At 41.2% G+C, this 27904-nt stretch overlaps 2 protein-coding genes across 2 annotated transcripts in view; one reads left to right on the forward strand and one right to left on the reverse strand.

Moving 5' to 3' along the window:
* Positions 1-27904, reverse strand: part of LOC119446203 (60S ribosomal protein L6) — a 182328-nt gene that overhangs the window by 12372 nt on the left and 142052 nt on the right. The window lies entirely within an intron of this gene.
* LOC119446202 (two pore channel protein 1-like) lies at positions 367-27848 on the forward strand. Its single transcript, XM_049663983.1, is given in 25 exon segments — positions 367-592; positions 4075-4223; positions 5486-5662; positions 7382-7495; positions 7617-7747; positions 8319-8407; positions 9163-9197; positions 9288-9346; positions 11560-11659; positions 14594-14774; positions 15912-16021; positions 16614-16680; positions 17185-17229; positions 17920-17928; positions 17931-17975; positions 18099-18170; positions 18308-18351; positions 18353-18381; positions 19181-19288; positions 19735-19896; positions 20350-20444; positions 21067-21182; positions 21601-21688; positions 23357-23553; positions 25165-27848. Coding segments are annotated over 25 exon segments (2499 nt in total). The 5' UTR covers positions 367-450; the 3' UTR covers positions 25300-27848.

Genomic DNA, 27904 nt, shown 5'->3' on the forward strand with positions numbered 1-27904 from the left:
TGGGAACGTATTGTTCTCACTTCTTTGTTTTCTTCTTGCTGCTTTCCGGGATCTCTTCAAATCACTGAAATGTGACAGTAATGATGTTGGCTTGCAGTTATATCGCTCATATCATAAGAAAAGTGACAAAAGCAACTGGACAAAAGTATTACTGTTTGACCAGCAACTCGATCCCAAGTGTCACATCCTTTTAAGATGAACCTTTATAAAGGAGAGATAATGTAGAACTTTAAAATCATGTCAAGACTAATTAGAAGTTGTCACGATCGACGTATAACTGTTTGCTCTGGAGATCCAAGATGCGCTTTGTTGTTGGCTGGCGCATAATTTCGCTTACTTTAGCGGGATCGGCTACCTAACACTCGCCTACACTGTTGCTTCGGGGGCGGCTGCCTGTTGCGCTGTAAATGTAGCGCTGTCTGTGCTGTAACCTTGTGGGATGGCCAAGGAATGGCGAACTTCGGTATTCATCGCTTGCAAATTAGTGATAGCGACGACAGCGACCGGAATATTCTCGTGAGAGCTGAAAGATGTGCGTCGTACGAAAGCACCGAGCGCATCGATGCTGGCACGTCTTGGGCCACGGCGTCCCGTACGTTATGGCGCGTCGGCTACGCTAGTAGCAGACGCGCTTTTTCTCATTCTTTGCGCTTCGTCGCAGTGTGTCCGTGATCGCGCATTGAGAAGCCCGAGCGGCGTAGAAAAATTTTCTACCGGGAGTCTTGTTATTGGCGTATAACAAAGTCACCCCTGCTCTTTAATGCGTGCGACGTCATAAAACCTGCCGTAGCAAGATCGAGTTTTCGTTAATCGCTAATGCTTTCCTGTTTCCTGATCGCCAGATGATTCGATGTGTCATTCAGTTTAAGTGAGCATTGCGTCTTTAGGGTGCAGCAGTCCGCGCTGCGCAGCAGCGATCGCGCTGAACCGAGCTCGCTATAGTAGTGTCATTTTTTAGTAATAATTCTCGAGGACGGCGTGATGGGCAGACACATTCAGTTGTACGTGTGTGATAATAATAGAAATGAAATATTGATGTTAACAATGCTGCGCTTTGCTTTTTGCGGTACGTGGCAATTTATTTGAATGTTCGCCAGTCGGCATGGCTTATATATTTATACATCAGAAAGTCGTGTTAGCTGCCGGCGCGACAGTCAATTAATTGCTTCTTGCCGTAGGTTTCTAGCACCTGCGAAACGCGCGAGCACTTTGACGCCCGTTGTGCATAATGTCGCATGGCACATGGAAATTCTTCGCTTATGACGCATGTAAATTCTTTCGTTATGTTTTTATTGCGATAGTAATTATATGGACACTCCAAGCGAATTTTTGCCGTCTCCGTCGCCGTGAGGTTTCGCATATATTTAGGTATATATACGCTATATGCCATGCGGTATATGCGGGTTATATTGCCACATCATTCTATCACTAAAGTTGCTCATTACCAGGTCTTACATTCCTTACAAAATTATTCCTCAGAATTTTGAGAATGGCTGTCCACAAATGAATGTCGTGAAACAAAACACTGACAGTGCATGCCTTTTATCTTAAGTCTTCTCATAATTAAATATTAAAAGTGCGAAACAATAAGAGAGCTCAAACCTGAAAATGATGTAATGTTATTGGCGCAGCTGTGCACTATCTCTGGAATCGGCCCAGGATAGAGGTTTGAAAAGAACCCGATATGGAAAAGTGGTGGTAAAGTCGCTAAGAAAGATGTTGGCTTTAATTAATGAACATAAATGAAATTGTCCGATGGAATGATTTGAACAGACCCCTAGCACATGAGCTCATTTTTACTAAGTCAGCTTACATTTGCTTCAATTCATACTGCCACTACAATTATGAGTCTTGCACATCGTGTGATATTCTAACATGTTGCTATCGCAGTCATTGCTTCACCCTTATGGTGAAACTGTGATTTAAAAAAAAAAAATAGCGACATGTGTTGAACTGTTGGAAATTTGCTGCTGTTTTTTCATGTGATTTCCTAAAACATGGTAATATAAAGCACACGAAACACAGCATGGATATATGTGGACAGATAATAGAACGTACGCACAATGCTGATTTACAGTTGAACGTTTATTGAAGAAAAATTACTATTATTTATTTATGTTTTATGCTGTAAATGAACAGCAACAAAGAGACAGAACAAAGAGCTGAAAAAAAAAATTGAATAAAGAAAGCTGCCAATAAATACAGTTAAAAATCCCCCTAACTGCTCTGAATAAGTACACGTCAGGAATTACCAGCTAGCCTGGAACCAAAACGTTGCCCGAAACATCATCCCTGTTCTTAGAACAGCAGAAGCAAAAGCATTTCAGAAATGTACATTTCATAATATGCAGTCGTAGTTGCTGTATACATCATTATGCCACATAATTAAAATTAATATACTGTGCCATACATGATGTCAAGAGAATTTGGCGTGAATCAAATAGCGACCTTGCTTAGTGGTATGTAACTTACAGCCAACGCAGAAAAGCTTCTCATTGCATATTATTCTAAGGCCATCTGTATACTGCTCTCTGTGGAATTACAAGACTCTTCTAGAGAGTAAAGGGGTTTATATGGGGATTTGTTACAGCTAAGCTTTGACATGAAGGGCTAGCAATAATTTTTAACTGTTTACCTAACAAGTCTACCTAGCAGTAATAACAGAAGCAAGTTTACCTAACACATAGCATGAAACGCATTTTTCCTGTGAAGTTGATATGTGCAAATTATGTTCCTTGATGGCAGATGAGGTGTTTCTTTTAAAAGTGGCACATACTGGCATTTTCTATCCAAAGAGCAAGCACAACATCTAGCATCACACTTACCATGACATATGTCAGTATGAAGCTGCTATATCTACATGTACATTGATAGAGATCAAACTGAAGAAAAGAAACAGCATTGGCATTCAATAAGCTTTGTTGGGAGTTTGATGGTCTTTTGTTGAACTTTATATTTGTTTTTAGCATGAAACATAACCTTTTGTGTCAATTGTAGACTGCAAGTAATGCTCGGAGCATTCAAAATGTAATTGTGGCATAGTGAAATATACCATGGGCTTATAGTCTGGTTTTGTGTGCCTGTTCTTTATTAAAAACACACACACGTGTATCCAAGGGCACATTCCTGAATAGCCTGCGAATAGATCAAGTAGACCAAGATGGCCCAAAGTTTAAGTGTCGCTGTTCTAAGGAAACAGTGCCGTATTTGCTGGTATTGCTTTATGTCCTAGCTGTGGAGCTCAACTCGAGGTTGCCGGCTCTATTCCCAGCCATGTGGCTGCAATTTGATAGGGGTGGAATGCAGGTGAGAGAGAGAGACAAGTATGGGAAAAGGCAAGAAGGTTAACCAGAAAGGAAAATCTGGTTTGCTACCCTACACTGGGGAATGGGGGAGGTAAAAGATTAGAAAGAAGAGAGAGAAAGAGAGCACAGACACGCAATATCACAGCCGGTCACTCTCACCGCAGACTATCACAGTACAGGATCACTTGTAGCACAAGAAACACCAATTCAGGCTGCAGCCACTTGTGCAGGTCTGTTGTCATCAAAAACTGGCCCAGTGCCTTCATCGACCTCCGCTTATGAGGTCAGCATTCCAAAATGCCATTTTGGAATGCAGGAGTTATGCTTAGGCTGAGGTGCACGTTAAAGAACCCTAAGTGGTCATTATTAATCCGGAGCCCTACGCTACAACATTTCTCATAGCCCAGGTGTTGCTTTGGAATGTTGAAACTCCCATAAATTGTAGAGTTATATATTATGCCAAATACTCTACGAACATGCATTTACCAAAATACATCTAAAGGCAACATGTTTCAGACATGTATTTTTAAAATAGGCGGCTGGTTTTATACAGCTAGCCGAATTTTTCATATTGATGTGCATTCCTCACATACCCATGTGAGCTAATGAAACTGTGTAAAGAGTGGGCTTGCAAGCCAAGCCGTTTTGCTTTGCCAAGCCCGTTAGCTGGCTGTAAAGAAACTAAGTGTTTGCTCCTATTCTTATGCTATATTTGAGAAATCTGTATGCTGAATTTCTTGGCTCTCTCATTCTTTTCATGTTTCCTCAGATGATGACATCCCATTAGATCTCACCAACTCCGTGGAAACCTGTTACTCACAGCACACTGAACTAAGTTTCCCCAGCGGTGAAATACAAGGTGAACGGCTGGCAAGGTGCTGGCAGTCAAACTACCACGAGGCGGCAATATTCCTAGAGGTATTGCAAATCTTTTGCAAACTGGCACTTTAAGCTCTTCTTGTTGCTGAAGCAAAGTGTAGAAAAATTGTATTTGCAGCTGTATTGTAATTTCAGGCTGTGTACAAACTGCACCATTTTTCTCTTTCAAGCATTAATGATATATTGTTTTCAAGACACATTTGCAATGGCAAGGCAATTGCTTTTCCAGTGGATGATGCTGCTGAAATAGGATGGATGGCCACTTTGTGTTAGCATGATATAGTGCCCTGATATTGTGCTCATTTAGCGCACATTCGGCCGAAAGACGACCACTCTGTATAACGAGAATGCTATCTCATGCCATGGTGATGTTGATGAACTCTGTGATACTCATAATAATGGGTACAATACCTGATATTGGTGTGTTATGAAGTAGCATTAAGGTCGTATAATGGTTGGCCTTGTTCGGAGCTCAATATCTGAGATTCTTATATGCACATCATGTTTTAGTCATTTTGTTGTGTGGGCACACACAAACAAAATTTGTGATGGAAGAAATTTGGGTTTCTGACTTTTCTTTGTATATTTGGAATTTGTATCAGAACAGACATAAATAAAATGCAGAGCTATGGTGAGATCAAATGCTGTTTTTAAGCCATTTGTACTGTTAGAAGACAATACTAATGTGAGAAGTAGAAAATGAAAATTGGCATTAAATTCTTTTTTTTTCTTTCTTTTTTTTTTCTCTTTCTTTAGTTGTAGATAGAGATGTTGCATGCTTGGGGCTTCACCATCTCCCAGTCAAGCTGGAAAAATTAATAGCAGCTTCATATAGTAGCCGTTAGCTGCAAGATGTGCCATTAGGAGTAATGACTAGCAGATTTCAGGTAAAAGATTCAGTGGAACAAAAAGTTAAGTCACGAAAGTATCTATTGTTTCTTCTCAGTATTCCAAGTGGAGCCTCTGGCCGTGCATAGCTGCATGACAGCTAGAGCCACACGGTACACTTTATCACACGGTGCATATCAGATGTTTATCCCTGTACTAATAAAAATTGAAACACAAGCAAGTGACAAATGGCAGCACCCCTCACACATTATTACTCAGAAATGCTATATGACAATGCAGTTAGGCCCCCAGTTGATAAAGTTGATAAGCATGCTGCAGTAACCAAAGCTCACTGCAGTATCACATGCACTAGTGATTACGGGAGCTTGTCTTCATCTCGCTTCATGCCAGTAGCACTTCTAGGGATCTAACCCATTTTTTTTTTATACTGGTCGCTTGTGCGTACCTTGCAGGAAGGCGAAAACAATGATAAGCTGGACTTCCATCCATGCAGCCGCGAAGCACTGCCAGCCTATCTTGTCGTGCACAATGTGCTCTTCTACTGCCTCGACCTACTCTCGGCCACCGTGCTTATGGCACTGGCCCTTATGGAGGCCCCCGCTGTGCCAGGCCTCAGCGTCCCTGTCGCCGTGAGTTCTTGTTTCTGTGTGTGAGAACCGTGGGTGAGCTATGGATGTCACTGTATTTAGTGGCAGACTGAAGCAGTTGTCCTATTTATTTAGTACAAAGCACTTCATATTTGCACAATGCCGAATTGCTGTTCACTTGTAATGAGGTGCATTGACACTAGCAGGAGCAGGGCAGGAGCGTGGCATGCCACCAGCTTTATATAGAGAAAGTATAGTACAGTGGAATCTCATTGATATGATTCTGCGTAATACGTTTTTCGGGATAATACGTTCTTCTTTTCCTGATAATACGATTTCGTTGGATAGTACGTTGGATGATACGATTTTCGGGTGATATGCTTTATTTTGTGGTTCCCGTGAAGATCGTATCAACGGCATTCCATTGTATATTATTTAAATAAATGGAATGAGGCCTATTTTGGGAAATGGGTAAGGAGAAGGGAGATCGGGTTAAGACCCGCCGTAGTTGCTCAGTGGCTATGCTGTTGGGCTGCTGAGCACGAGGTCGTGGGATCGAATCCTGGCCACGGCGGCCGCATTTCGATGGGGGTGAAATGCGAAAACACCCGTGTACTTAGATTTAGGTGCACGTTAAAGAACCCCAGGTGGTCCAAATTTCCGGAGTTCTCCACTACGGCATGCCTCATAATCAGATCGTGGTTTTGGCACGTAAAACCTCATAATTTAATTTAATTAATTTTTAAACGTGGCTCACTGTGGAAATTCCACATTGCGAAGCTTTATGGTGAGCTAAGTGTATCTTTGGTGTTAGCCCGTGGCCAGACTCAGTCCTCAAAGAACATCACCTTCATATTTAGTCCTTCGTATTCCCACACGATGTGATCAACAGTTGGAGTTACCTCTCTCACACATGCATTGCATTTCATGTGCGGAGATGATTGTGGTAAGTTGGGGTCATTGCATTGCCTTTGCTACTGCCATATAGGTGATGATGTCGTCTGTCATGGCCATAAACAAATACTCAAGACTTTCCAGTTCTCAAATTGAACATGAATCAGATGACGAAGACCGTTTGTTGTATTCAGAATTTTACATATTAGGCCATTCTTAAATAACATTAATCATATAAGTCAATAATGAAGTAAAGCACGCTTGGAAGTGGAGATGACTGAAAAGCAGCACATATGTGGCGGGCTTCTAGTGTCCAGTTTTGTTGAATGTAAAACCTACAATGTCTGTTCACTTGTTCATAATGAAGTTAAGCTCCTTACTTATGATATTATTTGCTTTGATTGTGTATTCAGTTAAAATGCCTGCAATATATTCGTGACATATGTTATAGCATGTTCATGGGCATTAGAACAGCAGCCATATTATGTCTATCTGTATAAAGCATTACGTGTAAACTGCATAAAACACATCTTGCACTTATTTTCAGCATACCATCACGGTAGTCATTTTACGCTGTGCAAATACTGCGCTTTAATGGGGCTATGGATTGAAGTACATGTATGCCCCATGGAATGCATTTAGGCCATGGTTACAGTAGCTGTAATACTGCATAATAATGATGCACCAACACTAGGCAACATCATGGCAGAACATTAAATAAATTATTCATTGTGGTTGCCACTATCACTGCAATAGGTGGACTGTGGTGTCTGTGGATGCGGTGTGTGTGGATGATCCCTGTACAGGTATTGCTTGTTCGAGTTGAGCACAATGCAATTGTTACCATTATTTCTTTGCCATTTTCAGCTTCACATTTCCGTTGAACTCCTGGCCCTCTCTGTCGTTGCTGTTGAACTCTGCATGAAACTCCGGTGGATGGGACTCAAACCATTCCTTACTCACAAGAGAACTGTTTTCAAAGTAAGTACCTTTGACCACTGTTTTTTATTTTTTTCCATAATCACATTGTCTTTTCTTTTTCGCATTATTTTTGGTAACTTCTCATGCTCTGTGTGTGCATGTTTTCTTTTCTTTCACTCAGCTGTCCATCCTGCTGTTAATGCTCATAGAGGCACTTGTGGTTGCTGCACGGCAGGCCACACACTTCCGCATCCTTCGTGCCCTCAGGCCCATCTTCCTAATCGACAATCACTACTTGGGCGGCGTTCGGAGGTACTGACTGTGGCCATTCTCCATACACCTTTATCAGATATTTCTACATTTCTTCTGCTGAATGTCATGATAAAATTTTGCGTCGCTCAATACAAAATTCACTAAGGTTCTAGTGTCGGGACTCCAGTCCCAACTGATGACCAGTAGTTTACTGATATCCATGACAAGAAAAGTATGTAAATACTTTTTCTCGGCCCATGGGGCTGCTACTTGGAACAAGAACGTGCTCACTATGATGTTGACGTCAAAGCGCAACAAGAAGTGGCAGTAGAAGTGTGTTTGTCTACTATGAAGTTCTTTATGTTTTTTACTGCTATACCGTTCATATTTCAGCAGTTATGTTGTCAAAATTTTCCCAGATTTAGGAACATTTGTGGTAAGCATTACCAATATTTGCATTGCGCAACCTGTTGTGTTGCTAAGAAGTGCAATTATGATGCAGCTGGTCAGAATAACTTAAAGATCACAATATGTTTTGATTGTATACTTGCATGAAATTAAACATCTTTGCCAATACCTAAATGGCTAGTCGAGAGCATTTGCTCACTGAATTTTTTTCTTAATTACACAGATTGACTCGGCAGATCCTGCAGTCTCTTCCACCAGTGTTTGATATGTTGGTCATATTGTTTTTCTTCATGACAGTGTTTGCCATTTTAGGTAAGTACAGTTCTTGTGTCATGTTTCAGCCACAAAATATTCTTATAATCAAGCAAACTTGAAATTTATGGTCTTCCCACTCACCCCTAATGCTGAGGAACAAAAACTACACAAGGGCTAGAAAAAAACAAAAAACAAACTAATGTAGCTATGTAATTACACTACGCTTTGTAAAAACTGTTAGCATACATTGCACTTGAAAATTAGATGTCTTATAAAGTTGCTTGTCTAGGGCCATTCATTATGTTTTTGTTTTAATTCATAGTATTGTCATTATCAAATCAAGTGTTTTCCGATGCTAGCATCAATGATAACATTAAAGGCAGTTGAACTGCTACCCGATAACATATTGAACAGGCATGAGTCGAGACAGTGGCATGCGTAGAGTTAGATGAAACTATGGTTCACCATACGTAACATTTGCATGTGCTCTTCTCCACACGTCTCGCCTGCCCTGACTAACACAGTGGACGTCTGCCTAGAATCGTAAACATTATCTCAGTCGTGCAGACCTGTGTGTGCCACAATCCATGCCTCCCTCCGTACCTAGCATCATCAGCTTTCAAAATGCACCTCTCAGCTTTAACAGTGCTACTAGTGGAAGCTAAGCCATCTTGGTTATCCCACTTGCCCTGGGAAAGCCTGCTTTTGGTACTTCGCATATAGTCTATTGTAAGTGCATAGGTTGTCTTTTCTCTCTTTATTCTGCGTATGCCATGTGTGTCCGTCAGGTCTCTTTCTTTTCCTTGTTGCAGGATATCACATATTCTCATTTGTTAACAACGAGCCCGTGAGTAAAATCTTTAGTCTCTTATGCTGTACTCTATGAGCTTTATATGGAAAATTTATTAATGAAAAACATATTGCATTTTACTTTTAGTACTTCAGTACGCTCTATGACAGTCTCGTGAATCTCTTCGTACTGTTGACAACGTCCAAGTAAGTACTGCCTCTTTATCGTCCTTTGTGCATGATCCGTTGTTTTTGCTTCTGTAATGTGCTAACGCACTGCTAAGTTGTAGGCTGCTGCATTTCAAATGGTAAGGTCACGTCGTGACAATTCTTAATGGCCTCAGTACTTTCACTATGGGTCCATAAAGTAGATTCTGAGGGCCTCCTTCAGTAGCCAGTATAATATAAAGGTATAGAAAACATTCTGTGCCAACATTGAACACTGCATTCTTGTGCTATATACAGCCTTTCTGATCATTAAAAATGAGCATACTGAAAGTTATCATCAAGTCAGGTGTAACAATACTGTTGCTCATGTGCATGGATATTAGATAGCTAAGATTGATAGCTGAATCAAAGAATCAAAATCTAGCTGAATCAAAACAGTGAATGTAATCGCTTATTGTTATTTTTTTAAGATTGCAGGAAGCTTGAGATGTAGCAGGAATTTTAATAATTCAAATTTCGATTTCGTGCTGTTATCAGTTTTCATTGCACAGAGCAAGTGAGCTTAATGAGTAGCTACTGCTATAATTCTATTGCGATTCATGTATGCATCTCTTGGTTGCCTAGCGGTAACCAGTCCGAACAGCAGTAACCAGGGGTCTCGAATGCGTGCTTGGGTTTGTTTGTTTTGTTTGGCCCATGTTCACTCAGTGAGACGCTGCCAAAACAGGAAGTTTTCACCACAAGGCATGCTTGCAGTGATAGATAGTAGTGCCTGTTATCTCTTCCTGCTTTAAAGTGGTTCGAGAAAAACCTAGGCAGCTAGGGGAGATAACAGGGGTTGGTGCAATGCATGCTTTTACAACAGTGCAATTCTGTGTTTGTAGTTCTTGCTCGTAACAGAGCTGATTTGAAATATGAATCTGTGAGTACCACGAAAAATCATGCTTGAATTTTGATGTACTACTAACTGACCTATGTACTGTGGCCAGCAAATTCACGATGAAAAGTTTAAAAATTGCTCAGGACTTTCTGCTGTTTTGTCAGCACTAGATCTTATGCACGTATCACAACTTGCAGTCTTATTTTGTTTAGTTATATGTTGGTATGTTTGGTACACAATTGAACATTGACACTCGAAAAGTACTGACACTCGAAAAGTAAGTTTAGTAGACTGAATGCTTTTGTGTCAGTGTCTGTTTAGAAGAAAAGCAACAAAAATGGTGTAATAGAAAAAGCAAGGGGGAGGGGAATGCATTTCTGCAGAGGTATAATGGCAGCAATCCACTTGCATAGTTTACAGGCTGGCTAGAGTTTTGAGTAGAAGGTTTTCAGATGTCAGTTGTCTTCCTTTTATCTCATACAAACCAGGAAAGAATGTGATCAAGCGCGCACTAAACTGAAAAGAATGTTTTATAGAGACAGCTGTCAACGATTCATCGTGTGACATTTTCTCTGGAGTGCTTACAGGACTAGTATTGAGAAAGAAGAAATACATAAAATTTTGCACATTAGCACCTACTGGCGAACCACCACTGTTAGTAAGTGGTGTCCTTTAAGTGCACCTTACTCATCAGCAAAAATTAGCCCAGAGACATCAGGCTGTATGTTTAATGGTTGTATGCTACATGTGCTTTAGTCGGTGCATGTAATTTACAATGGACGTTAAGGGTGGACTGCATCAATAAAGGCCCGCCTGTGTTAACTATCAGCAAAACAGGGCTCGCTGCAACACATCTGTCAGTGCAGTGAATGGGCCACTCCGAGACGCAGTGCACTCAAATGAGTGCATGAGCTGAACTCAGAGACTGTCCACATTGGCAAATACATACCAAGCACAAAACACATGACAGTTGTTAATTAAGTGCTGATGCACTTTAAATCTAAAGAGGAGGAAGAGTGTGAAGCATTGCTAAGGCATGAAAAGAAAAAGAGAAAGGGGTAGATTTACAAGTGGCAGTCTCCAGAGTTGCCTTGCACTACCTATTGCTGTGACTGCTTTCAACTTGAGACAAAGTTGTAAAGAAACCCTGCTTTGCTTGGCAGGCATGTTGCGAATATTACATCATTACATGTTTATTTTGTTATTTAACTGATACCAGTGTGCACGTACAGTTTATTAAAGAGTTGCCAGACTGAGATAATACAGAGCTTAGCATGAACTTGCTTTATTTAACTTGTTGAGTATTAAAAAAAATGCCATATGTGCTGCATTGTGTCAAGCGTGTCTCTATCAACATTTTTTCTTTTTATAGCTTCCCTGATGTGATGATACCATACTATGCCAACTCCAAATGGGCTGCACTGTTTTTTGTCGTATTTCTGCTGGTCCACCTCTACTTCCTGATGAACTTGGTGAGTGATGGAAGTTGTGAGCAATAATGGTGCTGGCATTTGCACTGCCTTTTTGGTTTATTGTGGCAGACCCCATACTTCTCTAGCTACCTCTTTTAACTACTAGCACCTAAAGTTAGTGTAGTGCAGTGACAGGTAAAAACATCTACAACTAAAAAATATTACTGCTTAGCTGATTTTGATTAGCTCCTCCAGCAAGTTGTGGATGTCGGTCACGCTGTCAACGTAGAAATCTGCCTTGGAGGGCGCCCTGCCCACACGGATGGACAGACCGTTGCACACTTCAAACATGTCTTCATCAGTCAGGTCGTCACCAGCGCACACTGCTGGATTGACCTGCAGACAGGGCACAGTCCTTGCTCACGGTGCGCACGTCAATTATCATGTTGCCCTCGATCACTGCGTCACCCACGCGGCGCCTGAGTCTCTCAACCATCTCCTTTGGATCGAAGCCCTTGACACGGTGATAATGGAACGCTAGAGCGGTGCTCTTGACTTCCAGAACTATGTCTGGCGATGCCTTCTTGTATTCCTCCATGATTGCGATGCAGTCTGTCAAGTCCAGTGGTTCTCCTTCCCTCTCCCACAAGCCGCCCTTCCTATGGATAAGCCCCGTGCTCGGCAAATATTTCAATCTCGGCAGGAAACCACCCATCAACCTGCTCCTTCTGCCTTCCTGTGCATATCACAGCTTTGGCCTTCTTGTTGAACCTGGTCAGCAGGTCAATGAGGTGATCACCGGGCTGTGCGTTGTGAGGTATCTTCTGGACTGGATTGAGCGTTCCGTCGTAGTCCAGCATGAAAATTTTGTTTGACTTTAGCCAGTGCTCTTTAACCATGGCAGTGTTAAGCGGTGGCAAGTCATCTCTGACTACCTTGGTCTTCCTCATCGGAGCAGCACTGCAAATGGAGAAAGAATCAACTAAATCAGAACCCCTGAAACGCGCTTTTCACACAACCACTGGAAAAGAAAATCACAGTGGCCAATAAACATACCAAGTGTATTGGTAATACAGAGGGGACTGCTCATGGGAACTGGGATTTCAGCGACATTATACCCATAAAATGCGTCAGTGATCAGGAGTACTACACTGTATTTCACAGCTTACTTTGATTCCTTTGTGTGAGAAGGTTATCTGCCATGATTTGGTTGGGCTTAAAATGTTCTGAATGTTCATTGAGAACTACATGAGGCCATAGTATGCTTTGTTGGTCTCGGGGTGTCTGGTTGCCTAGCCCTTCGAGGACTAAATTGTAATCATGGAGAAGCAGTTAGCGGCAGTTGAAGTACTCTCACTAGTCAGCTTAACCTGTCTTTTTGAAAGAGACTATGTTTATCTCAAACATGCACTTCCTCTCTCCCTTCTTCCTTGTAGCATGTTAACCTAAAGAAGAGAAACACCAAACATAACTGAAAAGCACCTTTAAATAAAACAAGATCATGTTCAGGTTTTTGCTCCAAAAGCTTAACCACACACATATTTTCTATTGTTTCAAAAGAGATTAGTCAGTCAGAAATTGGCAGCTTCCCCGTCTCTTTGGTTTGTCGCTCTGTTGATTGTAGTAGTTCCCTTCAACATTTAGCATGTCCTTATTGCCTGTGTGTAGAGCCTGAAACATTTTCCTTTTTTACTGCAGCCAAGGATCTCTGTTGTTATACGTACCATGAGCATTTATAGCTTGCTGAATTATCACTCATTCATCAAGTTCCTAATCTGCTTTAAAAGAACTGTGCTAGGCATAGTGGTATATACTTCTATTGTAGATACCAGATGAAAATGTGGACGATTATAGCTAAATCTGCTTTTACATAAAGAAATGTGTCTCAACACTTACATATTTTAACAGTTGTTCTCGAACTTGTTTCATACTTTTTATGATTATCTGACATTGTACCATTGCCTTCATGTTACCTCCATGCTACCACTATTGCTGAATTCCAATGGCAGATTGGGAGTTCAGATCATTTATTCCAATGGCAGATTGAGAGCGGATCTCGATCCGAGATCACCCCGTGGAGCAGACCCGACCGTTTCGCCAGAATCGGCGTTTTCAACTGGAAGTCTGCGTGACATAGTTCCTCTGGCAGCCGTTGATTGGTTTGTCTGCATAGCAGACAGCGTAAAGAAGACAGAGCAGACGATACAGACAGCACGCTCCGCTTAGATGGAAAGGTAAGAGAGACATAGCTTTTAGTAAAAGTGCAAACGTTGTCAGAATTTCAGCACTGAAATAACTCAAGTTCCACAAGCAAACATGCCCCAGCAATGCGGCAGAAACATTTGTCATTCGCAAAAGCAGGAAAGTGCAAGTTCCGCGTGAGCAATGCCGCCACTTTCGCATGTGATTGACTGTGCCCCTGCTTGCTCTGGTTGGAGCGCGAGTGTTCCAAACGCGGATTAGGAGTGGGTGCTCTCTGCCAGAAGACAGCGCTCTGTGGCAAAGCTTGGGGTTGCTCTGGATCTGCCATTGGAATATATATGATACCTTCATGCCTATGATACTTCAGCATATGATACCTTCATGCCTGCATAGAGGGAACAATTAATCAGGATAGAAGCTACCTACCTGCACTGGTCATACTAGTAGTACACAATTCAAAAGATAGTCTACTTGAAGTCGAAATATTTGCTTTCCCAAGCAATTTGCTCTTTATTTTCCCCCTGAATGGTGCACATATTTGTTTGCACTGTTCTGATATAAACACACAGCCACTCTCAGTTGGCAGACCCCCTTTCAATAAAAGCACCAATCGTAATAACAAGTATCTAGCCATATTACACTGAGAACATCTTAGCATAAGCATAGGCTTTTTACTATGGCTAGAGCACGTATGTCCTGCCAAGAATTCTATTCACTGTTCTACGTGGAAGAGCTAAAAAAATACAGCCAAGCTGCATCCATAGCAGAAATTCTTGCATGCTTGAAATGCAGGTGTTGGCAGTGGTGTACGAGCGTTTCTCATCTCTGGAGAAGGACAAGTTTCGCAAGCTGCTACTTCATCGCAGAAAAGCCTGCCACCAGGCCTTTCGCCTGCTTGTCAATCGGTCCTCTCCATCATGCCTTTACTTCTGCCACTTTGAGGGACTCATGAAGTACTACAAGCCACGTGCAAGTGAGGGTGCACCCTTCCTTTTCTGATTAACTTACATTTTTGCAACTGACATCATGTAAAATTGTGTGGAGTACTGTAGGATCTGCATAGAAATCTCATGAAGGCATGCAGTAGGTGCAGTGCATAACTGGTGCTAGGTGTTTGCTTCCATTTTTTACTGCATCTACCACATTACAAATCAGTAGGAAATGATGTTCCAGTATGCTGCGTCACAGTGGAGTAATTGTTTCGACTGTAAGATAAATAGCAAACGTAGCTTTCAGCTAAGATATTGCCCGCATTGCAATGTCAGTATTGACGTTGCTGCATCGGCTTCCAATATGAAAACCTGCATGTTAAATTCAAGTACACAAACCATTGAAAAACAAAAATCAATGGACACGACTGATTTGTGTCCTAAAAGAAAATTCAAACCATCAAATACAGATTTGCCAAGGGGCATATAGGCCCGTTGGACTAAATATACTTATTTTTTTCCCTGGGAGCTGCTGTCGTTAATCTGCAGGTGAAGCAAAGACAAAGAGGATAGCCTGGCAACTCTCTCTTGATATGTTACTAGCTGCATCTGTAATTGCATATCAGGCAGGATAAGTTTATCACATGTTTTTACCTACATGATATTCAAGTCTCAGATTCTGATTTAAAAATAAAAACTTCGTATTACAGATGGCAATTCTGCTTGTTGTTTCATAAGAGAGCTACCAGAATTCTCAAGCAAGTGTTTGAATCATGCTCGGATTGTCCAAATCCAAGTTCACCAGAGCACTGCTTTGTGCTCCCTCATGGCAGAAGTCATTACATGCATGCAGCTGGCAGAAGTGTTGCTATGTATGCACTGTAGAATGGTAGAACTCCCAGTCGAATATTTGCCCCAAAGCAGGGTGAGAGAGGCCACGGAACAAGTAGATATGAAATGACTAGTGGAAAAGCTAACCCACTCATGATCAACTAGTGAAAAACAAATATTTTTCCATGGAGCAAATAAACTAGCTTAAAATTGCATCAGTGGAATTTACCTGAGGTGTTCTAGGAAGTACACAGCTACCAGGCTTAGCTAGGCTCGAGCGTTTGTTTTTCTTTGTCGTTTTGTCACGTCCTAATTAAATCTGTACAAGTGTGGTACAAATTGCCTTGCAGAGCGAAGAGACGTCTACTTGATGTTCAAGACCATGGACACAGCCCAGAATGGATTTTTGAGCCAGGAAGAGTTCCTTCAGGTGTACGAAGCCAGCAAGCTCACATGGGAGGCAAGTGAAATTAGAATGATTGCCCTTTCCAGCTTACATAAGAGCGTAATTCTATTCCATCATGACAACACAGATCGCGTTTTTCGAGTGTGCCCTCTGACAAGTTGTACTGGACCTCTTGTTTATATACTGACACCATGTAAAGACTAAAACTGCTATTCATTCTCAGCTGCAGAAGCTGAGAAAAGCTGCAGTGCAGATGCATTCTTCTTAGAAAAAAAAAAAAATGGGCATGCTTGAAATAACATAACTTTTGCTAGGAGTATGTTGTTGGCCAGTTATGTTATATTATTTCCGGAAGTTCTTTTTTGTACCTTATGAAGAAGATTGTGACAGCTAAGTTTTTTTAGTGCCTTTGTGTAGTTACAAAGCCCTTGACATATAACAGAAAATGATACTGTGCCATACAGAACACTGTTCCATAAAAAAAATATACTTATGTGCATTGCCATCTGCAATGTTAATATAATTACTGTTCCTGTAGTTGTGGAGTGGAACTGGTGACTGAAAACAAGTGTACCTTTTTTGAGGATTGCTTATGGGCTGTGAGGTTCAGTTGTGCTAAACATTATCATATTTGTCTCTGTTTTAGCGGAAATGGTCAGACTACCCTTGGTTTAATGAGCTGAAGAGACCATATGAGAGAAAACTGTTTGAAGGTATGACAGCTGTGCCTTCATCGCTTGTATTTTGTAGGTGGAGATAGTAACAGTGCTGTAGCCAGAATGTTTCTTCACCGGGGGGCATGCACTTGATCGGGGACAGGGAGGGTGAGAGGGGAAGAGGGGGAAATGGGGAAATGGGGAGAGACGCCTAGGCAGAACACATACGAAGAAATTTCGAGGCGAGTTGGGGGGGGGGCACCACCTTTGCTACACTATTGGATAGTAATGCACTTTGTTTATACTGTTTTACATTTTCCTCTTGTGGATATCTCACACACAAAAAAGCACAGACTAACTCAGAAGCTTGTGATTTACGAAACAATGAACATATTTTATTTCGATGTCATAGCTCGCTTTGGAAGCATCAGAGTTGTTGGTTGCACCGCACTGTGCTTCATCTAGTGCAAAATTTCGCCACACGAGTATAGCTTTCTGGATATTTTAGATATTCAAGTGGTGACCTTTTACTCGCTTTTTTCCCCATTCATGTTACCAAAGGTGCTTACAAGTTGATCACTTGGAAATGGAGCAACGTTATCATATGTAAGTCATGCTTAAGATCTGGCAGGTTTCGCACACGAGCGAAATACATTTGCTGATTGTAGTACTGTCATGTAACTGTCTCTTTACATGCTCTAATCTTCCTGCCTTCTCCCAAACAGAGACCTAAGTTTGCTCCTTTTGCTCTCATTCTTCTGCACTTCCTTCGAATCTTTCCTGCTTCTACCCAGCTCTTGCTTGTGAGTTCATCTGTCATCTCTCTGTGTACTCTATGCTCGTACTGATACTGTACCGTACATGATATTGAGAATGCAAGTTGGGTTGGCTGCCCTCTGTGGCATTCATAACTTGAAAATGTATTTTGAATGTACTACCTAATAGTTTGGAGAGCGTCTGTCCAGAAGGGCTGTTTGGGGTGCATGTGTTCTAATTACATAGTTATGTAGCCACTACCTGTCAAAAGTGGGGCTATAGCCAAGCTGCCCACCTGAGTAAAATGCCACCTGCAGATCTATAGTCCGCATCACAGATCCTTGTTAGGTTTCATCGGACATAACCAACTATAAATATATATATATATATATATATATATCTTGCACACACCAAACGTTTTATGCCGCAGGGGACAATTTTGAATAAAAAATGAAATTTAAAAAAAGCTCCTTGTACAGCCACAAAAAGCTGTTTGACAAACCACAATTTAATTGCATCATTTCTTGCTTGTATTTTCAGACCTTGTCATCACACAAGCTTTCTCTGGCACATAGTGGAAATCACTCAGTTGACAGGCAAGGCTAAGACAATATCTTTGACCACTAATTTTTGTTAACTGGACAATTACAGTAAACTGACTTGGTCATGGCACAGAAGATTCTGTCTTGAACCTGAGTGTGTAATTTTCTATTGTACAGGTGGCCCCTCGTCATTCTTAGGGGATGGAAGGACTGGACTTTCAGCATGGCTTCTAGTTGGGCTGCTCATATGTGAGTGCAGACTTTGTAGAAACTAAGCTCATCAGCATCGTAAGTCTCTGTGCATGTGGGCTTTAGTTTCTTGCACAGTTATAGTAAAACAATGTGTTAAAACCATTTGCAACATTTCTTTTTTTTTTTTGTTACAGTTTATCTCACTGAGATGCTTTTGAAGATAGCAGCATATGGTGCAGGCCGATTACTTCCACAAAGGCTGGAACAAGTGAGTGATGTGTTTGTTTGTAAAAGAATTTCATCTTGCCTTGAAAGAGCACTTAGAAGAATGAGTTGGGCACTTTTGTGCTAGAGTATATAGCAAGCAAGTTTTGCAGACTTTTCCTTGCATATGGTGGCCGCTGATGTAAGTGCCTCAGCTCCTGCTGATCTGTTGATATTATGCAATGTCACTAATGCACTGTCAGTTGTGGTGGTTATATGTTGTGCAATTTTCTTCCAATTTGCTTCTGTTAGGAATGGAAACATTTACCTTTTTTTTTTTTTGTCTGCTGTGTGAACCATTTTATGTTGCCGGTCATTTTAATACAAGCGAAGAAATGCTGCTACATTGTTCTGTCAGAATTGCAGTACACATTTTTAAGTAGTTAGCACGAAGTGCTGGACCATTTTAGTTGTGATGATGTATCGCAATTTATTACAAGGACAATTACAAAAGTTGGTGGATGTATGAGTGGATGTGAACCTTCCATGAAGCACAATGTCCCACTTACGTGATTTTTAAATGTAATAAAATAGCAGTGCAAGATAATAATAAAAATGGTATGTGTAAAGCATGGTTGTGTTTGGTATACATGAATGCCTTAACTCAGCGGAGCTGCGTGCAGCTATGAGGCATTCTTACAAAAAGCCCATCATTTTTTGATATGGTAGTGCATATACCAAACAGAAGCTAATGGTCCCACATCATGTTAATGGCCCTGGCTAGCTATTCTAAGCAGGTTTTATTTCTTAAACTTTAAAAAAATTTTTTTTTCGCAGCAACTGATCTGCTTTGATTTCTCCAGGTTTGACTTTCTGGTCATCGTGGCTGCCGTTGTGTTTGGGTCCATAGGAGCCTTCTTGGATGCTAACTTGTTGCGAATACTCATCTTTCGTTCACTGCGGCTTCTCAAGTGAGACTTTAATGTTTTTTAATCAATAGCAGGTTCTTACGGTGCACAGAATGCTACCATGTTTGACACTGATGACTGTGTCCATAATTTTATATTTATTGGTACCGTTGGTGTTTTTTAAGCTGTGAACTTCACTGCAATGTAGCTGATGATAATTTTACGCTACTGGCATATTTTTCAAGAAGCCTTACAGAAACTCTAATAAAGTTTGCATTGAAGTGCATGGTTCTTACTCGGGAATTATTTTTGTTATTTGATACTTCTTGTGTAAAACACGTTTCTAACTTTCAACTTCTCCACTTCCTTTTATGAAACTTTTACATCGAGAAAACCTTAAAAAGGCTACTTTTATCTCTGTTATTCAAGTGTCCAACTTCACTGAACAGCTTATTACGGTGACGTTTCTGTGACGCATGTTTTTGTAATTTGCCTATTTACACTTCCAGGTTGTTTCACTTGAAGAAGAGCTACCATGATGTTTTAGGCACGGTGTTCATCCTGATGCCTCGATTTGTCAGCGTTGGAGTTGTCCTTGTTATTGTCTACTACTTCTTTGCTGTCATTGGAATTGAGGTTTTCTCACAGTATGTTATGGAGGACTGCTGCAAGTAAGCAAAACCATCAGTCTGCAATGTCTACTCACACGTATGTCAGTGACAAATGTGGATTAACCCTCTCAAGGTTATGGCCATATGAGGATAAAAAAAGTCATTTCTAATGCACATTCGCTTTTATGTTTAAGAAGCCACACAAAAGTTTCAAGAATATAGAGGCCATCTGCCTGCTTGTGTGGTCACTTTTGGCTGTCGCCAAATAAATGAACAGGAGCTAAATATAGGGGTTACAAAATTGTCGTGGGGAGGGTAGATGGTTTGCCTAGTAGTACTTTGTTACGAATACAGGAAGCGTATTTTTATCAGAGTGGTAAGTCAACCTTTCTTGGTCGCAATTATAAGTCAACCGCTCAACTTTTGGGCAGTATTTGCAGAAATAGAATAATGTAGACGTAGTAATGTCTGCTCATTCTTAACTCATTGTGCTGTTTTATTATTTTTATCTAGGAACACAACGGTTGAACTCTACTTTGCCACGAACACATCATCCGGACCGGGCTATTTCTACCTGATGAACTTTCACAATCTCGCCAACAGTTACGGTACGTAACACTGAAAAAAAGAAGAAATTTGGATGTTACTACCAAAAAAAAATGTGAATAGAAATAGAAACTTTATTGGAATGGAAAAGATTTTAAGGAGGGGTGGTCGGAGCCTACATTTGAAATCCAAACACCAGAATAACACAATTGCGTTTACAAGATAGGTCATAAAATAGCATGGTTGGCACTTACAACATGCCATTGCTACTCTTAGAAAATGACGAGAAAAAAAAAAAAAAAAAAAAGTTCTATGCATTTTTTTTTTTTTTTTTTCAGTTGCAATTGTTAAGATTTGCTGTTCATTTGATTTTGTTCGGTGCATGTTTAGCCTGCCTAAAACTGTGTGCACTAACCATTTGCAACATTTGCCTCCCTATGTTTTTAAAAAAGTAATTGCGCTCTTTTTGCTTATAAAACTGTGCCATTTACACACATTCAATTAAGCTAGTGAATTTTGGTGCGGGAGGGCATCATGTGTTTGTGCACATTACTTTGCGCTGAGTGCAAAAGGTGAAAGCGTTGAGGAAAAATAATTTCGTTATCACACAGAAAGCGTTGCTAAGTGAAAAACAAAAATTAATTGAACCCCCCCCCCCTCCCTTTCTCCCTTTCACCTCCACAGTGACCCTGTTTGCCCTGATGGCTGTCAACAATTGGTTCATCATAATGGATGGATACGCTGCAGTCACATCAGAGTTCAGCCGTCTGTTCTTCATGTCCTTCTATCTTATTACTATGGTGGGTTGGCTATCAGTAGAGTGCTTTAGCTTGGTCTCTCTTGCGGTGTGTTCTGCTCAAAAATCACGATACCATGCACAGATGAAAACCGCACAGATTAACACTGCCAGTAAGCCTTTATTGCAGTTATTCTCGAAACAACAGCGAAGTAAAATGGATGCAAGTGTTGCATTCTACTCAGCTTGATAACAAAGTAGGCATTATACTCTGCTTGCCTGCTTCTAGCTCGAGTGTTACGAGCAATGCATGCCAAGTCGCTAAATTTTCATCAATTTAGCTGCTGACTGCACGAAGCTCATTGGAAAGCACACATCTGAGTAGAGCAGACCATAAACGCTCATTAAGAGCATATCACTACGTTCAGTAATGCAATTTTTCATTATCTTTCTTTTTTTTTCTCCCCTCTCTCACTGCTCAGATCGTCCTGCAAATTGTTGTGGCTTTTGTGTTAGAGGCATTCATATTCAGGATACAGTACAAAATGAAGATAGGCAAAGAGAGCAAAGGTGAGTGATCATCTGTGAAGCGCATGACTAGCTGACTTAGTTTGGCCTCTGCTAGTGGCACTGTCGATCTTGTAATTAGAAGCACGGCGAGAGTCATTAGGTAGTGGAGGCACACAGATTTTGTAATCTGCTAGTAAAGAGCTTTCGACGCAAGTCTTTCAGAGACTTTGTCTGCTGTTATGTTCGCAAATTCAACTGAACAACTATATTGTGTGAAATGGCTTATATAATGTAACATTCCACCAAGCGGCTGCGAATGTGCTGGCCGAGATCGCTTTAGTGGCCCTGTCACCAGCTCATGAGAAGTTGAAGACACGAGCACCAAATAAAACAGTGCAGAAAGGAAAGCAATGAGCTAACAAAGAAACAAAACAAGAGCAAAGCGGCCTAGAAAACGAACTGAGTGAACGTGGCAATTTGAATGCCTATAATTGTACTCAGTCAGATGAAGTGCATGAAACGGAAACCCACTGCATTCTGCCCATGCTTAGATATAAAACAATGCAAACTAACAGGAGAAGAAGGAGAGACAGACACAGCACTGACTTGCTACTGAAGATTTATTTTGTAAACCGCAAGATATATACATGGAAAGGATAGGGTTACAAGGCAGGAGCGGCAAGAAAACAAACAAAACAATGCGGTGGAAGGGAGGGGACGTAGGTAGAAGGGAAAGAGAGAGAGATAGGGGAAAAAAAATAAGGCCTTTATTTGTTGTGATGCTTTATCCGCATCTCTATTCCGTATGAGAGATGAGCCATGATGTCCAAATGGCAGAAACCTAACCTTGAAAAGGTAAACAGAACTGAAATGCTGGGAGAATTGCTGTGCTGTTCATAATAGGAGCTACCAGATGTGGGTTGATGGGTGCGCAATGGGGGGAGGTTCAAGTGGGGGAGTGGAGTGGAGGATGCAGGGGAGGCAACATGCAAGAAGGGCACCATAGATTGAAGATGAGAGAGCGAGGTGGAAAAATTATGGAAGTAAGACGAGAACACGAAAAACTGATTGTTTACCAATTCAATTCTCTATGTAGGCAACCTCTCTCTACGACAAAAAAAAAAAAAAAAAAAAATCGGAGAGAGAGAGAGAAAGGCAGCTTGCTTACACTTCAGTGCAAAAGAGATGCTTGCGAGCAAGCCACAATTTGTTTTCCCATTACTCTCGGCTGTTTTCATTCTAAATACCATAAACACAATTAGCCCAACAACAGACTCTCTTCTGCCAGTGATTGGTCACTGGGTGGAGCATTGCTCTTGCCACCAGAGCTTTCCATCTTTCCAACATTCTAGGAACTTCAAAAAGGAAGGGAAAGCCACAAAAGGTGACGAAAATCAACTTTAGGCTCCTTGCAACTCTGTCAATTTAAAATACCACAGAAAAGTTATTGCAGTAGAAGATTTGTGATGGGATGTTCTTTCATAGCAAAAGCATTTTGAAAGTTCACCAAAGAATGTTTGCAGGTCCCCCCTCCCAACGGCATTCCGTACAAATGCATTACCATATTAACCCTACTGTTCCTGTTGAGCGCATCATGCACCCAATTTCTGCTTATCATTGCTTCACTTACAGCAGAGTATGGTTTATTTACTTTTGACTCCACTGTCACATGCGTAGTTGCAATGATTATATTAATTTCCCCTCCCTATTTCCTGTGCTTCCTTACAGAAGACAACCTCGTGAGGGTGGAGACAGCAATGTCACGGGCAGAGCTGCAGTTCTGCAGTGTGCCTCCCGAATTGTCCAGAAACCCACAGCCACTGATCTACGATGTGGATGCCAATTCCCAGAAACTTCTATTTCGAGGGGTGCGCTGGAAAACAAAGTTTTCCTTCTGCCTCAAGATGTATGCTGATGAAGCAAAGGTGCGCTATGACTTGAAAGAATAATTTAATGTCCCCAAAACTGAACAGCGGATTATGAGAGTGTGTAGTCGAGGGGCTCCGGGTTAATTTTGACCACCAGGAGTTCTTTTAACACGCACCTGAAACGAGCACGAGCATTTTTGCATTCTACCCCATCGAAGTGCTGGGAACCGAACCCACAACCTTGTGCTCAACACTGTGCATGCTCTGCTCCAAGCCTTGAGAGACCAGTGTGCAAATATTTTTGAAGAACAGTGAAGAGTGCAAGCCATTAGCATCATTATTATGACTTGCTTCTAAATTGAGTGTGATCTCTGCTTTTGAAATCCCGTGCAGACTATGCGTTATATTACCGGCAAGCACTGCTGTCATTTCTGCTACACCATGATTAGGCTACCTAGCATTACGTAAAGATGGCACAACGGCATCAGTAACACCTAACACAGGTTATCAATGTTTCGGTGCCTGTTCCTTAAAAGAACACTAGAAGCGAATATTCAGTCTAGCCAGAGAGATAGGTTAATGTCCTGATTATCTCGTATGGTGATTTAGTCACCAAGGAAATCACACTCAAAGCCTTAAAAAGCAAGTGGAGATGTGCCATTCATAGGAATGAACAGAGAGGGTGCCACACAATTGCAGATAGTGCTAAGATAGTGGTGTGAAGGGGTAATAATTGGTTAATTTGGTAGAAAAAATTAAGTTGGCCAAACTACATTCTCTTACGTCTAACTATATCATAGGTTTATTTTTATTATCTATGGCTATTACATCATTAAGAGCTGGTTTTCACAGCGGTAGTGTTAATCCCACTCTACATTTATGCTGTTTCTCACTTACAAAAGGTTCTGTTCCATGCGTGTGCTTGTAAAGAATGCTTTGAAGCGCTAAACTATCACTTGTCTTTGTCGTTTTCTTTAATTTCAGTCATGTGCGCAAGCCGACTATAGTTACTGAAGCCTATTATATTGTCTTACTTCAATTGGTGTACATTTTGCCATTACTCAGCAAAGTTGTTGCTACATTAGTGTTTCACTGTTGCAGCATAGCATACAGTGGAAACAGTAAAGCTCCAGTTATTCACCTGCCTGTGAGCTCATCTCTATGAGCCAATTTTATGTAGGAAGGACAGAATGACAGCATAGCAAACGACTTCAGTAGCATGCTTGCATCCTGTTCAGCCTTATTTATTTATTTTTTTTGCATATTATGCATGTCTACAGTTCGTAAAGCATAAACAAATTGCGCCTACATTCGTGCAGGCATTTCATGAATTTAGCACATATCTAAAAGCTAGTGCCTGCTGATTTCTATAGTTGTGGTATTGAATTGGTTTAGGACAGCGCGACAGACAAAATACAGAGAAAAGAAAACCACATATACCAATGGAACCACACCAACTAGCCCAGCTTTCCACCTTGCTGGTATTAAATATAGCATTACTGGATACAGCATCTGGTATTCAGTGGATTTTGCCTGGGTGTTGCACCAGTTTTCACCAGTGTTGGCCATTTGGCACAAGAGACGAAAAGAATTGACAGAAAGGATTAGAAAATGTGGCCCCAGAAATATTTACCCACGTGAGCTTGATATATTTTTCTCTGCACATAGGAATGGCTTGATCATGCGGAGCTGGAGGAAAGGCGCTCCAATGACTGGCTTGTTCTCAACATGCAAAGCTCTGAAGCTGATGGTGGAAACCGATGGAGTGGAAGCAACGCTAATCGCCGGACGTTTACCTTATGACTACAAACAGCCTCTGTGTGACAAGGTGTACAGCTGTACAGTACATCGACGCAATTCATATTTTACACATCAACCGTGCCATCATTGCTGCTGGGTAAAACACGATGACAGTGTCTCAGCCAGCTTCAATTATGTCTGTTTCACAGTCATAAGCTGCAGTAATGGGCAATCCATTCCTGACTCAAATTGATGTATGGTGGTCAACATAGTCGACTCATCATCTGCAGGCTAAAAAAAAAAAAAGAATCCAACTCCGTCCATTCAGGATTTGATTCTGGGTGCAGTGTGCGCCAGCTTCTTCAAATGTGCTATGAGTATAGGATGGCTGCTTTGACCAAACTCACCGTGTAGAAGGCAAGAAAAAACAACTAAGACAAGATGAAAGAGCAAACATTCATGGCATTAGGGCAACAGCTATTTCTGTGAAAACATCATGAAGTGCACAAGTCCTTGTGGAGGCTTTTAATTATTTATATACATTTTTTAACCTCCAACTTTATTTGGCTAAAAGGGGGTGTGCACCTTTTCAAGCAGTCTTTTAACAGTTGACCATAAGAGCATTCAAAGTTAACCTTTGACATAACGAAGTGACCTTGTGTACTGTAGTAAGACTACAAATGTATGCACAAGGCTGTCATCGATGCACCTGCATGAAATCTACAGCGGCTATGAAGCTTGGACTTTTATGGTTTTTCCCTCAAGGCTTGAATGCCAGGCTGGATGCTAACCAACTACTATACATTAATTTGCGACGTCTGCCACCATCCAGTATGATAGCACAGTGAACGGGAACCTTGTACAAGGTCGACACAACTCAAGTGGCATTTTGAAACGTACATTTTTGAAAGAAGATTTGTGCTTTACGAGTGTATACATTTTAAATTGGTATTTACATTTAAACTGAATAGTTTAAGCAAATGTCACAAGGTTGAAAAACCAAAGAGAGCTAGGCTGAAATTGAGCCAGCAAAATGATATATTTTGATGAACGTCTTTTCAAAGCTGCTCCTGCATAGTGCATTTTATGTCCTATATGTGCTAACTCGCCCTGTGCTTTGATCGTTGCAACTTTTGTATGGAGGTCACATTAGAGGTGAAAATATTTGCACTGCAAGACTTCAAGTTTGCTGTCCTTCTATGGCTGTTTTGACCAGTATCTATTTTAATGCTTCACTTGTTTCTTGCAGTATCTTTGAACAGAAGCAATTGACCATTACTGCTGGTTGCTTGGGAACTTAATCCTTGCTGTTGTGCTTTTGGTAGCAGGTGGAGCCGCTGTCAGGCTAAACACAAATGCACCTGATTAAGGGCAAAAAAGCTACTGATTAAGCACAAAAAACAGAACCCAAAGAATTTTCTCTCAGTACTGCTTTAATGGAACATGGTAGCTGTTAATATTGTTTTGAAGCCAACACAGGAATCATGAAATTGGCTTTCCTTATTACTTGGCATGTGTGGCAACATGACCACAGTTTGATTTTGATGTGCCTAGGCTGCAATGCAACTTTTTTTTTTTTATTATTTTCTTATTTGGAGGCAATTTTCACAAAACCCTTCATGCAATTCTGTGAAAGTGCCAGTCAATTGCAGTGGCTTGTGCATGCTCCTGGCTTGGTTTTGCAGTTCCTATGCTTTTTGATGTGCATCATCTACACTGCTGTTGCTACATTTCGTAAAAGGCAATGGTTTGACCATCATGCTTTTCAGAATGAGCTACAGGTTTCAGTTGGCTCTGCTATTGCTAATACACTTGGCAAAAGCCATCCCTCCATCTTAGCTAGCACATCTGACCGTGAAAGTATATTTAAACCATTGCATAGGAAATGTTACCTGCAAGGCAAAAGGTGCACTTGAATTGGGCACTTGAAATTATGACATCTTAATAAAGTATTTTAGGCGGCAATGTTTGGGATAACCGTACCATTAGAGGTTCCCCACATGAGTGAACAAGTGCTTGATGCTTAGGCTGAACAGAAAACTGATGTGCGCGTATATATGAAGGCCACAATTAATTAAAACCACAAAGCGGGACAGAAAAGTGAGTGAAAATAGAGGAGTAGAAGGAACTAAGTCCAGGAGTCTCAAATAAATTAAGTGCACAGCTAATTGCTTGCTAGTCAGCTTCGGCACTTAGTATTACTTTGTCATCATGCATACTGATGCAAGAAAGTTGGCACTGTGAGAACACTAAGCTGTGTCTGAACATCTGCACAAGTACATTTACTTCTGAGCCAGTGTAAGAATGTTGTCCTCACTATGCCTTCAAACTCTGATCGCATGACCATCTGGCATATGTTGTTCCAGACAGGCTGCATGGTTGGTGTCAGTGCTTTTCCCGATTTATTCAACCTGACAGATTGCTAAATGCACTACAGGTTTGGGCCAATTTCGCCAGCACTGAGCTGTGTGCCATCTCACTGCAGGCCAGAAATTGGGCAACACACAAGAGTCGCTGAGATCCCACTCATGTGGGACATGCTGACCTGTATTCAAAAGCTTTGTTTGCATAAATGCCATTCAGTTAACGACTGCCACGGGGGGTCGTCTTGTTACCGCACCACACACCGAGTGGTGCATGCCTGAACGCTGCCCACTGCGGAAGTTCT

Source organism: Dermacentor silvarum, chromosome 3, assembly GCF_013339745.2.
Source record: "Dermacentor silvarum isolate Dsil-2018 chromosome 3, BIME_Dsil_1.4, whole genome shotgun sequence".
Taxonomy (NCBI): Eukaryota; Metazoa; Arthropoda; class Arachnida; order Ixodida; family Ixodidae; genus Dermacentor; species Dermacentor silvarum.